This window comes from Echinops telfairi, unplaced genomic scaffold (genome assembly GCF_000313985.2).
Source record: "Echinops telfairi isolate 266 unplaced genomic scaffold, ASM31398v2 ScPeMD7_3533;HRSCAF=4204_0, whole genome shotgun sequence".
In the NCBI taxonomy this organism is placed as follows: domain Eukaryota; kingdom Metazoa; phylum Chordata; class Mammalia; order Afrosoricida; family Tenrecidae; genus Echinops; species Echinops telfairi.
Window position 1 is genome coordinate 105,878,473 of NW_022107431.1, and position 15,184 is coordinate 105,893,656.

Consider the following 15,184-nt stretch of genomic DNA (forward strand, 5'->3'; position numbering starts at 1 on the left):
CGGCTTCAACAGAAGGGTTGTGCTTAACAGCAGGACCCGGTGGGATGCTGCCCAGCAGCTAGGCTGCAGTTAGCCTGTCTCTCTGATGGACTCTCCCCTCCTTCTCTCGACGTGTTCCCTGGGGCCATCTTTCATATCTGACTTCACGCTCTTGCTAACCTCGCAAGTCTCTGCATGGACTTGATGCACTTCACATGTACAGATTAAGATAGGCTCTTGAAAATATTCATGATAAAATTCATTGTGGTCAAGTCAAAGTAGCCCAAATCTGGAGGAAAGGTAGAATTTATATAGTCCCTTCCCTGAAAAAGGAAATGGCTATTTGTAGAAGTGAGTCGCAAATTTAGGGGCGAAAGTAGCTAGGAATGTGAACATATTCTCAGGTCTTTTGTGCTTACTGAAGGGCAATAATGTTTGCTGTGCTCCGTTCTGATACTACTCATTGTTCTTATGGGACTGGTAGCCATTCTCCCACTTCAAGATATACATCTTATTTTATTAAACAGGAAACAGGTAAAATCTCATTGAAATGCATTTGTTTTTGAACATCTAATCCAGTCTAATAAAAATAAAGTGCTTATCAGTCCACTCCCCTTCCCTGAATCCGCATCCATGTACAATTCCTTTCAGAGCAAGCTAAAAATGTTAGGATCGATATCCTGACCCTCGCTACCCAGGGCTACTCCCTCAATAGCGCTCTTCACAACACCATCCAGAGTGCCTCTTCTGACCACTGATCACATTAACCAGGATGCTTTGAAACCTTCCCTCATCATAATGCTATGCCCTCAAATGATCCATCCTATCTCTCACTGCTGCAAATAGAAACTGGTTTTTTTTTAATATCGCTCTGGTGTCCCTGATTACATCATTCTCTTTATGCCGTGATGTGCTCTGGTGGCCCAGAGAAGACACAAACGCTCTTCCATTCACCATATGCTTGGCTCCATGAAACTCTATGCTCTTTGTCCTATTTTGATTCTCCCACAGCATCTCTGCCCCCACCCCTTCAACCTCCCTACAGGCTGAAGTCGCTTACTATACATTTCCTCATCCTCAGAGATCAATGGAAACGTTTCCCCTTTTCATTACTATAGGGAACAAATATGCCCCCCTCCCCAGGTAAGTCAAACCTGATTTCCCTTTAAAAATCAAGCTTCAGATTTAAGCAACTCTCCATCTGAACCTACTGCACATAGAATAGGCTTTTAAAAATATTGCTGCCTACTTATTTTGTTACTAATGGTTTGATCTAATTAATTTTAAAATGGGTTTTTTTGAGGGTGGGGGTAAGGTAGATTATGTAAGTTTTATGAGTCAGATCCGACTCAACAAGACTTAACAACAGCAACATATATTGAATTGATTTCCCTAAAAAATACGTGTTTGAATCCTGACCCCCACACCTACGGATGTCTTCTAATGTTGCTGTTGACTGTACTCGGCCCAGAGTCATGGTGGTCGTGTGCGTATGGAAACATTGCCCAGTCCTGATTGGTTACGAGTCAGACCATTATGATATATCGGGTCATTGGTTGATTTTCAAAGAAGATCTTCGGGGTTTTCTTAGGCGGAAAGCTCTGCAGAAACCTGATCTGGTGAATTAACCATGTAAACTAACCAAGACTTGAACCTAAGTCTGTCACATGAAAGTCAAGAATTCTGTGACTGAACCATCTATAATCACTTTTCAAAAGGCAATCTAATGTAATTTGAGCAGTCGATGGAGGCTAGGAAAGGTGGATCATGATAAACAGTGAAAGACTGAAGTTGTCAAGAATTTCATCTTGTTTGGATCCTCAATTCAGTGCTCAAAGCAGCAGCAGTCAAGAGATGAAATGACACATTGCATTGGATAAATTTGCTACACCGGACCTCTCCATTGTTGAAAAGCAAGGCTGTCACTTTGAGAATTGCCCCAGGCCATGGTATCATCAATCCAATGCTTGTAAAAGTTGGACCTTGAATGAGGAAGATCAAAGGAGAAGTGATGCATTTGAATGAGGTACTGGTGAAGAATATTGAAAGTACCATGGGGCGGCCAAAAATACAAACAAATCTGTCTTGGAAGCAGTACAGCCAGGATGCTCCTTAAAGGCAAGCATGGTGAAGCTTTGTCTCATGTATTTTGGGCATGTTATCTGGAGAGCCCAATCCCTGGAGAAAGATGCCATGCTTGTTAAGTGGAGGGGCAGCGAGCGGAAAAGAAAAGCCCTCAATTGGCACTGTGGCTGCAACGATGGGCTCCATCATAAAGAACAAGGGTGAGTTTGTCGCAGGAGTGGGCAGTGTTTCCTTCTACTGTGTATCCAAGATCACTGTGCGTCGGAACCAACATCAGCAACGTGGTCGTTATGAGTCAGAACTCACTCCTAGACAGCAGTGAGTTTTGACTTATGAGATGCATTACAACAGCACGAAGTAAGTAAACAGGAAAAGAGGTTTCTATGCCGCCCTTATTATGAAAATAACGAGACTAAATGAGAGATTAGCAAAAAGAAAAGCGAAAGAGGTGGAAGGGAGTGGGAGAGGGGAAGGAAGAAAAGAGGGAGGGGGGGAGGGGTTCCAGAGAAGAGAGGATAGTAGGAAGGGAAAAGAGAATAAGGTAAAAATGGTCGTGTTTATTTTAAGCACGTTTTTGTTAAAAACAAAACAAAAACAACCACTTCTTGATTTTGGATAATGATTCGGGGACCTCATCTGGTGCAGTGCAGACCTCCTGCCAGCTCTGGAGCGAGAGAAAAGGGGAGCCTGGCCCAGTTACCTCCCTAACTCTACAGGACAGCCACAGGGTCCTCACACTCAATCCCAAATTATCCATTTAAGCACTTTCCTTTTTTCCCTTTCATTTAGTGAAAAGGCTTTATTGTAGCTTATTTTGTATCAAAATCTGGTTATTTCCCCCCCTGACAACAAGCTGTAAGATTGTCTCAGAGGCAGGCACAGCCCCGAGATAGGAGAGGAGAGAGGGTGCCACTGGCAAGGAGAAAGTGGTTTCCTAGCAACTGCAGCTGTTTCAAAGGTTGCATAACTCTTGTGTGGTCTGAATTTCCATAGCACTGTGGAGACTGGTAAATAGTGTACGCTGTTATCTGCTTAATCCTAATGGATTCTAGTCAACAAAAGATGGAAGAAGGAAAAATCACATCTGTATTTTTTTCTATTAGATTCTGTCTTACTAGGTATTACTCATAGTAATGTCCCAGATCTGGGATTGATTGCTGAAAGTAACGCGTGTGATAATTCAGATGGTTTACATTTTTCTTTTCATTCTAATGCCCCTTCTTAGTCTCTCTTCCATAAAGAAGTATTTATGAAAATATTTCAAAAGACAGGGTACTCCAAAAGAAGAAACTATAAAGAGTATATATTTTATGAAATTAAAATACTAAGATATCAACTCTCAAGGCTACAACAAATTGCTCTGTACATAATTGCTTTGCTTCTTCTAGAAAATGTGGAATACAGCTGAGTTGGCAGTAATAGCAATCAATTCTCTTTTATCTCCTGATTTGAAATGATTTCAGTTTTAAAATTGAACCCACTAAAAGCAAAGGCACTTTAAAAAAATTATATACCATAAACATCAAATTCAAAATGTCGGTGACAGTACTTCATTTCTTTTGTCTTTATAAGCAGCAAGAATGTATTCCTCCCCCAAGTACACTTACTCTTTCACAGAAAATATGCAAAAGTAAATAAGCACAAAAGAAATTCTCTGAATTCATATTGAGAAAAATCATTAAGATTTAAGCCCCATCAATTATGCTGGGGAAGGTGAAAAACACATTCGAAAAAGAAATATGTCTGTACAAGGACTGAGTCTCTTTAAATCAACATATTTCTCACAGCGCCTCCACTTTTCTAAGTAAAACGATTCAAGTGAGCAGCATGAATTATGGTGAAAAAAAGACATTGAAGGGAATGGAAAACAGGGATAATTCTGTGTTCCTCCCTCCGCCTATGGGATTATCAAGGAGATTAATAGGCACGATGCATTATTACTTTATATTTTCAAAGGAGCTATCTAATCCACTGTCTTCTGTGTGCATGTTGTTGTTGTTTTGTTTTTTAATGAACTTGCATTTACTCACTGGAGACGGAGAGGCTGTGGGAATGTGCTTCTTTTCTCTTCTGCTGTGGTTAATGTTAAAGCAATGCGATTACAAGTCTTATATATTAGACACATTTTTCAGTGTCAGGGCATGGATACTTATAAAGTAAAAATAATTTCTGTGGGACTGCTGAGTCCTTATTATGATGTGGGAATTTTGGGGGGGGAACTTTTAAACAATTTTCTTCTTCATTTTTTTTTCTAAAACAATTTCTTTGAGGCATTCTGAAACAGAATTGCCCTATAACTGAAATCTTCTCTGAGTTTTTGCAGCAATATTTATGAGGTATTTTTCAGGTTCAGGGTAGAAAAAGGGGTGTGATTTGTCGTTTCACTGTTGGAACTGAAAAGGGTTCTGTCACCATGCTATTAATTTATCAGCTGGAAGATGATTCAATTTGAACTAATCTTTGAAAATGCAATAATAACAGGGCTAATATTCACATTTTTATTCCACATTGATAGAGAAAACACATATTTACTGACATCAACTTTAACAGAAGCACTTATTAAATGCTTTGACTTAATTACCCTAATCTCAGATTTTTGACAGTTAATAGTCCAATTAGTAAGCATGGACAAGTTCTGATCGAGATCATTTTGTTTGTGCCAAGTATGTGCCTTCATGCAAGCAGGAAACAGTTGATAATGAGCCATCATACTAATGTGTCCCTCTCAAACCTGCACCCTCTAGCCACAGCCTAGGGTAGTGGTTCACCTCCCTGCTGCTGGGACCCTTTAGTGCAGTTTGTCATGTCGTGGGGACCCCTATATGGGCATATCTGCATGCGGGCGGACCGATGGAGGAGCGGTGTTACGGTTCCTAAGACCATCGGAAATACGGTCTTATGCGAGCCCTGAGAACCGCTGGAAGGCTCGCTCCACCATGCTGCCCGTTTGCCACATTGTGATATCAGCCTTCTCTGTTGTTCTTATGCTGGATTGAAAGCCGGTGATATTTCAAATACCAAGTTTGGTCATCTGTGGTGAACAGGGTTTCAGCAGAACTTCCAGACTCAGATAAACTAGAAAAGGGGCCCTGGAGATCTATTTCTGAAAAATTGCCTAGGGAACACCTTCAGCTGACAGCCGGGCGCTGTCTCATAGATGCTGGAAGATGAACCGCTCAGGCCGGAGAGCAACCGAAATGCCACGGGGGAAGAGCGGCTTCCTCCAAGTAGTGCCATGAAGAGACTGCAGCTTTCAGATTTCCAGCGGTTGCTGTGGCACAACTCAGAATGAACACAGACCTAGCTTGAACATGTCTAACCGTGACTGCGCTGTAGAAAGTAAAATGCACAGCACCAGGGAATTGAAATGGCACATATAAAGAGCGCTCTTCTAGGCGTTAGTGAGCTGAACTGGACTAGTGTTGGCTATTCTGAACCAGACAATGATATGGTCTACTGTGCAAGGAATGGCGGATTGAAGAAGAATAGTGTCACATTCTTTGTTAAGAAGAACATTTCAAGATGTATTCTGAAGTACACCTGTGCCAATGATAAGTGATATCCAGATATCTATAAGGAAGGCCAATTAATATGATTAAATTCTTCTATCAGCCACTTAGGACAAAGACAAGAAAGCTGAAGGTCTTTTTTTTTTTTTTTTTTTTTTTACCAACTTTTGTCCTCTGAAATTGCTCTAATGAGCAATCGAAGCTCATCGATAATTCCTGAGGTTGGAATAGCAAAGTTGGAAACAAAGACAACCTGGGAGCCGGGAATACAGCCTCGGTGGAAAATTCCTCTCACAATCCACGATAGAGTTTAGCAAGACCAAGGATCTATTCCCGGCAAATGGCAATTTCTAACAAAATAAGACACATTTTGAGAAAGATCTCCATTATTCCCAGATAGAAATGTTTTCAAGTAGATGTTCTCCAAGCCAAATAATGTGCCTCACCCCCCACCGCCCCCGCAATAGCTTTCCATTAAGGAGCAATCTGAAAGGAGCTACTACCGTATTAGATGAATCATTTCTGTGTCTGGCTACTTCACTGTGCCTGAGGGTTATCGGTAGATAAGAACAACCAGGTTCTATTGCCAAACACTGTGAACTGTAGTACACTCTCTTGTGACATCTCTTACTGATACTGAGCAGAGATTACTACCCCTGGGGAGGGCTCAGGGGGGTTGAGGTCAACTAGCACTAGATCAAGATAGGCCTCACCTTATTGCTTGTTTATTATATTATTCGCTTATGATATCACCCATCCACTTGGTTGTATGTTAGCTGTATGATGTGCTTACCTTATGAAATATAAGTCCCATTATGTATACCCATTGGAAAATGCATTCTCTCTCTCAGTCCTGACATGGGACGAGGAACACCTGTGCTCTGCTCTCTGTCTAGCTTTAATATTTTCCACAATCACAACGTCGCTCCTGAAGACCCGGTTGAGTGGTGGGGACCCCCTCACTCCCACAGTGAACCTCACTAGATATACTATATGTGAGTCAACTCAACTTTATTGGTAAAAGAGAAGACAAAGAATTCAATATTATCAGTCAGATACAGCCAGAAGATGACTGTGAAATAATTGCTCAGTTGAAGATATTGATCATTAAGAACTAGAACCAAATACGTTGTGGGATGACATCAAGGACGGCATACACAAAGGAAGCCAAAGTCATCACAGAGACGGGAAAGAGAGAAAGAATCTATACAGGTGTCAGAAAGGATCCTGAAACTTGCTCTTGAAACAGCTAAAGTGAATAGAAAAAAATGATGACGTAATAGCTGAACAAAAGATTTTAAAGAATGGCTGGATAAGAAGACAGAGTAAAGTATTAAAATAAAATTTGCAAAAGCCTGGGGTTAAAAACCTAAAAGGGAAGAACACACTCAGCATTTCTCAAGCTGAAAGAAATTAAGAACATAATTACACTTCTAGTTGCAATATTGAAGGATTCTATGGGCAAAATATTGAACAGTGTCAAAAGGAAGTATCAACGGAGAATATTGAAAGAAGTCCAGATTCACTGGAGGCATTGATGTAAGCAAGGCTCTATGAACTGATAACATACCAATCACTATAATAATTGAACAAATGAATGCAGGACTGGAGATGCTCACTCGTCTATACCAAAAATCAGGATGACAGCCACCTCGCTAATAAACAAGGAGCGATCTGTATTTGTGAAGAGAATTTCAAGAGATCCATTCCAAAGAAAGGTGATCCAACAGAATGCAGAAACTATTGATCGGTATAATTAATATTGCACACAAGTAAACTTTTGCTAAAGATAATTACAAAAGAGTTGCAGTAATACATCTACTAGAATCTGCCAGAAATTTGAGTTGGAATCAGAAGAGGACATAGGATATTGTTCCTGATGTCAGATGGATCTTATGTGAAAACAGAAAATATCAGAAAGAAGTCTGTATGTGATTTATTGACTACACAAAGGCATTCGGTTGTTTGGCCCATGACAAATTAAGGATAACACTGTGAAGAACAGTAATTCCAGAACACATCGTTATGCTGATGGGGACTAAAGATAGATGGGGACTAAAAGACAGACCATTATTTTAGGCATTAGTGAGCTAAAATGAAATGGTGTTTGATTAGATCAATGAGATACCATACGGTTTTAAAATAAGGAAAAATGTGCATCAACGTTGTATCCTTTCATATTTACCTAACCTGTATGCTGATCAAATAATCTGAGAAGTTGGACTATGTGAAGACATCCATGGTTATCAAGATCGGGTGAAGACAGTTTTCATATGCAGATGACACAACTAGACATGCTCACAATGAAGATAATTTGAAGTTGAAGATTAGAGACTAGAGCCTCTCATATCAATCACATCTTAACATAAGAAAACAAAAAGCCCACACAACTGGATAAACATGGAACATCAAAATAAATGCAGAAACTATTGAAGTTGCCAAGGATTTCATTTTATTTGGATCCACAATCAATGACCATCGAAGCGAAAGTCAATAAATCACATGATGGCGTGTGAACACTGTATCATGAAAACGACTTTGGAAAACGAGGGAGAAAGAACCAAACTGGCCCTGCGGTTGCCAGGGTGAAGCAGGAGCAACCACTGCTGAGAGGGCCCTGCATTCATGGTAATGGGGGTGGAATAATTTGGAAGAGGATATTAATACAAAACTACATGAACAGCAATGAGTACAAAGAAGAAGAAAATATTCCAGAATTGATTGTTGTGATCTTGTACAACTCTTCTTGATATGATTGAACTATTGAATCATACGATACATGGATGAAGTGCCAATAAAACTATTTAAAAAGTGAAAAAAGACCTCTTTAAAGAGTTAAAATTCAAATAGTCCACTCGATGAGTAAGGTGTCCCTGAATCCAGCCACGGTCTGGGTACTTCTCGACTGCCTCACAAGTAGTGAAAACTGGACAACGAATAAGGAAGACCAAGGCAGAAGCGGTGCCTTTGAATGAGGCTGTTGATGAAGAACACAGAAGATACCATGGACTTCCAGGAGAAAGAACAAATCTGTGCTGGGCGTCACCCGCTTTGTGAAACCCTGTCCAGGAATCCATAGGGTCCCCGACGGTGGGCAGCTTCCTGCAAGGCCACGAGCAGAGCGGTTGGAGGTTCGAGTCCACCTAGAGAGGTCTTGGAAGAAATGCCTAGTGGTCAAGTTCAAAATGGTCAGTCATTGAGAACACAGAGCACAGTTCCACTCTGACACATGTGTCCCATGAGCCAAAACTGAGAGCTGCTGGCTATAAAGCAATGTTATCAAATAGCTTTGACTCGTGGCAATGGAAAAGGACAACACAGGCTCTCCTTTGGGCTTCCAAAGCTGTAGGTTTCCAGAAGCATAGTGCCCCATCCTTCTTCTGAAGAGCAGGTGGCGGGTTTGAACTGCCCATCTTTCCTTTAGCCACACAGCCCTTCACCCCCGAGGCTTCAGTGCTTTTTAACTGGTTATAAAGAAGGTTAAAAATAATCTGGTACTTGGAAGATTTTTAATACTGAAATCCTTTGTAGACGTGTGTGGTGGGGGATAGTTCAGGCTTGGTATTTGTTAGTTAAATCAGATTTTTCTTAAAGTGCTGAAACACACTCCCTTGGTGAAAATTGAAATAACTTGTCATCTGTTTTCATCTTATAATGCTCTTAAATCAACGTGTGGCCTGACTGCTGACAACTGTATCCTATGGAAGCAGCTCAGGCATCTTGTTCTTCCCAGCTGGTCAATCGAGTAAAAGTTTTTGGCTTCCTCGGACACATCATTGTAAACATTTTGTGGAGTATTGGCACATGTATCTTTTTGCAATGTGCACATCATAATAAAGTTCTCACTGCAGCTAGATAATGCGAAATGACAGCATAGAGTGTATTCAAAATCACTAACATGGCACTGTGTCAGGGTGTGTTTTAGTCACCACTCATCCCCAGAGCAAATGTTAAAATGACTCATAAACCTTGTAAACACTGCGTCAATGCTGGCAAGCACTCAGATGAATTTTCACACTGGTTGGAAAACAGTATTTTATGCTGAACCACCTCAAGCCTGGGATCTAGCAGTGTTTGGGATGGAATCGGGGCAGGGTAGTGTCTCCACTTATGAAGGGAGACTTCTTCCTTCCGTCACTGCTGCCAATAACCCTCGGCCACCACCTGGAGAAATGCTGTGACTGTACTCGCAGGTCTATAGTTCTAAGGGACCATGCCTGTCTATCATGCACATTTTTGTTCTTTTTACAGCATACATATTCATAACAAAATCATTACTCTTTAGTAACCTTTTGACAATTTAGTATAGAGACAAAAGCGCTGTTCAACATTTCATTTCTAAAATGAAATTTGTTAAGCATGAGGAATGGTGCTGTGGCTAGAAGCACCAGTAAGTGAAGGCATCCGAGAAGTAGTGCGCTATGTGTGTAAACTGTAACTTGTAAAAATATGCGTCCCGGCCTTCTCCCTAAAACGTCCGTGGGTAGCACACATGGTTAAGCACTCCACGGGTAGCTGAAACACAGGCAGTTCAAACTCATCTGGATGTGCCTCAGAAGGCAAGCGCTGCTAATCTGCTTCTGAGAGTTCCCAGCCTGGCGAGCCCCCAGCACAGTTCTACCCTGGGCACACGGGGTCCCCACTAGTCAAAACTGTCTCTCAGCAGCTGCCAACCCTTTGATCTACCAGGGATCTCCTTCTCGAACAGATCTACTTACAGCAACTGTGCTTTCCTAAGAGCATTTCAAAACCTAATTAAAAAAAAAGGAAAATGAGCGGATTCCGGGAACCCAAGAGGCAAGAAAATTTTGGGAATGATGAGGGCAACAAATGTATAGATGTGCTTTACACAATTGATCTATGTATTGTGACGAATTGTATGAGCCCCAATAAATTGATTATTAAAAAAAATATGAAAATAAAAATAATTTAGAAATGAAAAAAAAACAAAAAACAAAAACCTAACCCAATCCCGCGGAGTCAATTCTGATGCTGACAACCCTACAGGAAAGGGTAGAACTGCCCGCCCACTGTTCCCAAGGCTGTCCTCTCTACAGCAGCAGACTGCCACGCTTTCTCCTGCAGCGTAGCCGGGGGTTTTGAACTGCCAACCTTTCAGTGAGCAACCAAGTGCTGCTTAGCCAGTGGGCCAGAGCATGCCTGTTCCTGGAATCACCTTTCTTTAATCTGTTCTCCCTTGTTCCTGGCACCTGGGGCGGCGCTTCCCCTTGTAGAATCCCCATCCGCTTTTCTTCTGTAACTTTCAAAGTCCCCACTCTCCTTCTGAGTTTCCTTTGAGCTTTGAGTCCTAAATGATTGTCTTTCTAAGAAGGTCAAGTCATTACAATGGGAAAAATCTCACAACCATTGCGTCAATTCCAACTCGTAGTAACCCTATGGGAGAGACTAGAACTTCCCCTGGGAGTTTCCAAAGCTGCAAATCTGTACAGAAGAAAAAAGCCTCAGCTTCCTCCCTCACAGCGGCTAGCGGGCTGGAACTGCTGCCCTCGCGGATTAGCAGCCGCACATATGACCCACTCTGGCACCAGGAAGTTGGTTTCTCACCTCCCTCCGAAGGATGCAGTGGACCATGACGATCACAAAGCCTTGTAAGGAATCAAACACAGCAAACAGTATCTGAAACAATATGGAGCGTTTATCGGTCATAGCTAGAACGGCAGACATCCAGGTCAGGGCCAGGAGAGGCAGCACCACGCAGGAGCTCCAAAGAGAAGCCCTGTGGAGAGACCAGAGAAATGAACACTGGGAAGCTGCACACCAGGTCCCCAACAATAACCACCCCCATCCAAGCAAGCATTCTGTAATGCGTGGACCAAGACCAGTAACTTGGAAGCCACAAAGCAGATAACATTTGAGAGCTTTATTTATTTCGTTATAGACCATCCCACCATAGTTATAAGGGCAGTTGCCAATGATAAATATTTAAGTATGCTCTTAGCTCTAGTAATTAGCAACCACATCATTATTACTATTCATCATAGCATTTTTCTCACATGCACTGTAAGAGGTTTGTAACAAGAAGATGTAAATGATTGGGACTAACATGGCGTTACTGGCGGTGGTGGCTGACAAAGCTGTTGTTGAAACTACTCCACACTTGGCACATTTGAGCGTCAAACCGCTATGAGGCTCACTCATCTGACTGCAGACAAACAGAACACCCACAAAAAGAACAAAATATTGAATTGTCACCAAAAAAAGTTGCTGCTGCAAGTTAGCTTTTCAATACCATTTCATGCAGAAAATAAGTGTATTTATCAAAGATGAATGTTCTCGGTTGGCTTAAAGATGCATTTTCACATATTCTTTTCATTTAACATTTCCCTTGTAATCATATGGGCCTTGGTGGCATGCAATACATATCCCCATCATTGACACTCGATCGGCCCGGGACATTGAGTTAAACAGAAGCGTGCACTTGTGTAGACATACAGTGAAAACCCTTTATCCAGACCTTTGATGAGCAAACACGGGAAGCCACCTACATTCAAGGACTTTCAATGGCCTTTACAGAAGGCACCCAGTTATCAGGTAAATCCTTCTGAACCATCAGCACGTTTCGTAGAAGTCCATCAGAGGAAGATGTACACTTTAAGTCTTTAATCATTTGTGGGAGATGCAGCTTCCATCTCAATACATTTATATCTTGAGTTTTTTCTCAAAATATCTTATAGCACCGATGCACTGTCAATATTTTTTGGATGATCTGAATAGAGGGGCTGATGAAATCTGATGGAATATTAGTTGATAATAAAGAGTGACAATTTTTCACTTTAATCAATACATTTAACACAATCATCAGATGAAATATTCTTTCTATACATTTTGTAATAAGCTCCCATTTTAGAGCCTTTAGATGGTCTACCACTATCTAGAGATTTTTGTAGGTAAACTCAGTTTCAAATAGTTCAGTTTCAATATACCATATCATAATGCCCTAGAAAGAAAAACTATAGATACCTGGTTTTTAAAAATAAATAACCCACTGAAAATAGCTGCTTGAGAAAACAATACTCTTATAGGGGAAAAAAAATAAAGCCAACCCCCCCCCCAAAAAAAATTATTGAATCAAAATTCAAAACACCTTGAAATAATCTCCTTGCAGTAAGCTTCTTATTTTCATGCCTACATGGCGTTTGTGTCTGAAAGATATGTTTGCCCTGTAGGCTTTCTAAAATATGACAGTGGAACTGTTTAACTATGTGTACAATAAAAAAGGTAGAAGAAAGGAAAATAGAAGATAGTCATTCTTTATAAGGTCTGGTTTCTTTAAAATACAGAAATGTACTCATTTGTGAAGAGTGCTCGGATGACATAATAAATATGAATAGTATTAGCTAAATAAATTTGAGAATTGAGTGTAAGGTAGAAGAGATGCCACTAAGTCACTCACGTTACGACTGCAAACCAGGGTCTATGTATCAGCCATATGTGGCCATAGTTTTCAAAATAATATGTAGCCAATAACCTCTCAGACCATGGTTGGCCCCATGGGATGGCAATGCGTTTGAGATAGCCCCCAAAGGCCAGGACTACCCGCAGTGCACACCAGCTGTGCCTCTGACCCTCCCCCAAAGGCTCTCGTTCAATAGGAATCAGACAGCTGTATTTTTTAAAGTTCAATTCATTTAAGTTTCTTCAGTGTTACTAAGTCTTATCATGGTAAGATTTTTAAAAGCCAGTACTACAGGGTCATTATAAATGGGAATTGATTCAATGGGTTTTGTTCCGGTTTTTGTCATTTATTGTTGCTTTTCTCTAGAGATTAAAGGATATTTTGAGTTTGGGCCTCAAACATAGATGAGCTATTTTTCCCCATTTCAAAATAATTTGGCTCTTGGCTCTGAAACAAGATGGGAACGTCAAAGATCACAAAAAAATGATTTTAATTGTGTGATACATGAGCCAATACTTTGACCCTGAAAACAGATTTCATCCAAGTATAGATTTTTCTGAAAATAAAATTTAAATCTGTGTCCAAAATTCTCAGGTCTGTCTCTTTGTGATATATTTGAGATGAACAGCAAGGTAGAAATAACTGTGAACAACGATGCTTGATTCAGACTGGGCACCGCGAGAGTTTTGATACCGAGTGTGAATGAAGCCAGTAAAGATATGTTATCCAGTGAAAGTTCTTTTATTTTCCTGCTCATTTGTACAATTACTAATGAAATTAATGTAACACAAAGAGCACTTACTGTAGATTGTATGCTAAATGGAATTGATGCAATAAGAAATAAAATCTTGTCTCTGCTACAAAGGCTGTTCTGCATTTATAAAATAAAAAGTGCTGACAGTTTTAAAAAAAAGAAAAGGAATTAAACTGCCCTCAAATTCAAATGGACTCAATATTCATCCGGGCTCCCGCTTGTCAGAGAATGACATCATTCCTCTTTGTCTGCTCCAACCAGTACTAAGACTCCTCGACAGATGTGACTCCCTTCCTGGTTTCCTTTCTTTCTTTAGGACAATTAAAATTTTAAGTGAAGTCAACAATGCCAACCTACATGTTTTCACATGCAGTTACAGTCTGTAAAGGCTTTCTAATATTGTGCATATGATAGCTTTAGTCTTAATATGAAAATGTCCTTGGAAAGAAATGATAACTCCTACCTTTGGAAAAATATCTCCCAAAGTGTGTCAAAGACACTGGGAAATTAGTCTCATTCAGTATGCATAGATAAAATGAAGCCGTTTATAGTAATGGGTAAAGAAAACTCCATTGAAGTGATTTTCTGTTTCAGATTTCCTAAAAAGACATGCCATTTTATCTTGTTCTTAATTGACTGGTATTTTAATAAATGTATTGACATTGAATCATAAGCTGCCCCTTGGGAAATATATTTCATATGTTTGAAAATTTTAATATAGTTTGAGTATTATAAAACTTGTTAAACTAGTATATTTATTAAATACTCATTCATTTTATGCATTCCTCTATAAATATTTATTGAGCATAAACTATATGCCTAGAAGTTTCTAATAGCCAATTATAATAAGAAGAATAGAGAAAATGAGAGGGGGAATTTCTTGGCACCTTATTTGATTCAAAATTATAAACAAAACTTCCAAAGAAATGGTTATTATATATATCTATATTCAAGAAATCTGAAATAGTCAATTTCTACAAGGAAGGAGACCAATTGTGAAGTCAATCCATTACACTCCTGCCATGTCTCTTTAGTTAATTCTATTATTTGTTTTTCTTTGAAGTCTGTCTTCCTTCTTCATTATTGCCCTCACTCCTTCTCTATCAACCAAAATTAGTTCCCAACGCCCATATCTTCTAAAACACAATCCCTGCAATTAACACATGGGAGTGCAGAGCAAATTTAAATACGTATACACTGAGGCCTCTTTCATAAGAGACATGTGTGTTAAAAAACAAGACTAGAACTATTAATTTACGAATCGCTGCTTTGTGCTTTGGTGGTTGCCAAGTATCTGCTTTCATAATATGGTAACCATATTTCTGTCCCTTCAGCAATGACCTTTGAACCAGAAAAATGCTGCTTGACTCAGTTTTGCCAATAAATGTAGGTCACTTCTAAGAATACTTTTAGAGTTAGTGGTTTTACATTTGTAGTTGC

The 15,184-nt window shown here is 40.0% G+C and overlaps 1 protein-coding gene across 3 annotated transcripts in view; it reads right to left on the minus strand.

Annotated features, from left to right (window-relative positions):
• Positions 1-15,184, minus strand: part of ADGRB3 (adhesion G protein-coupled receptor B3) — a 513,164-nt gene that overhangs the window by 38,211 nt on the left and 459,769 nt on the right. For 2 of the 3 annotated variants that reach the window (XM_030886780.2, XM_045294360.1), the window contains exons 22-23: positions 11,638-11,736; positions 11,139-11,310 (exon numbers count right to left, since the gene is read on the minus strand). In XM_030886780.2, the coding sequence (XP_030742640.1) occupies positions 11,139-11,310; positions 11,638-11,736 (271 nt within the window). The remainder of the gene's footprint in view (positions 1-11,138; positions 11,311-11,637; positions 11,737-15,184) is intronic. The other variant, XM_045294359.1, reaches the window with a different exon arrangement.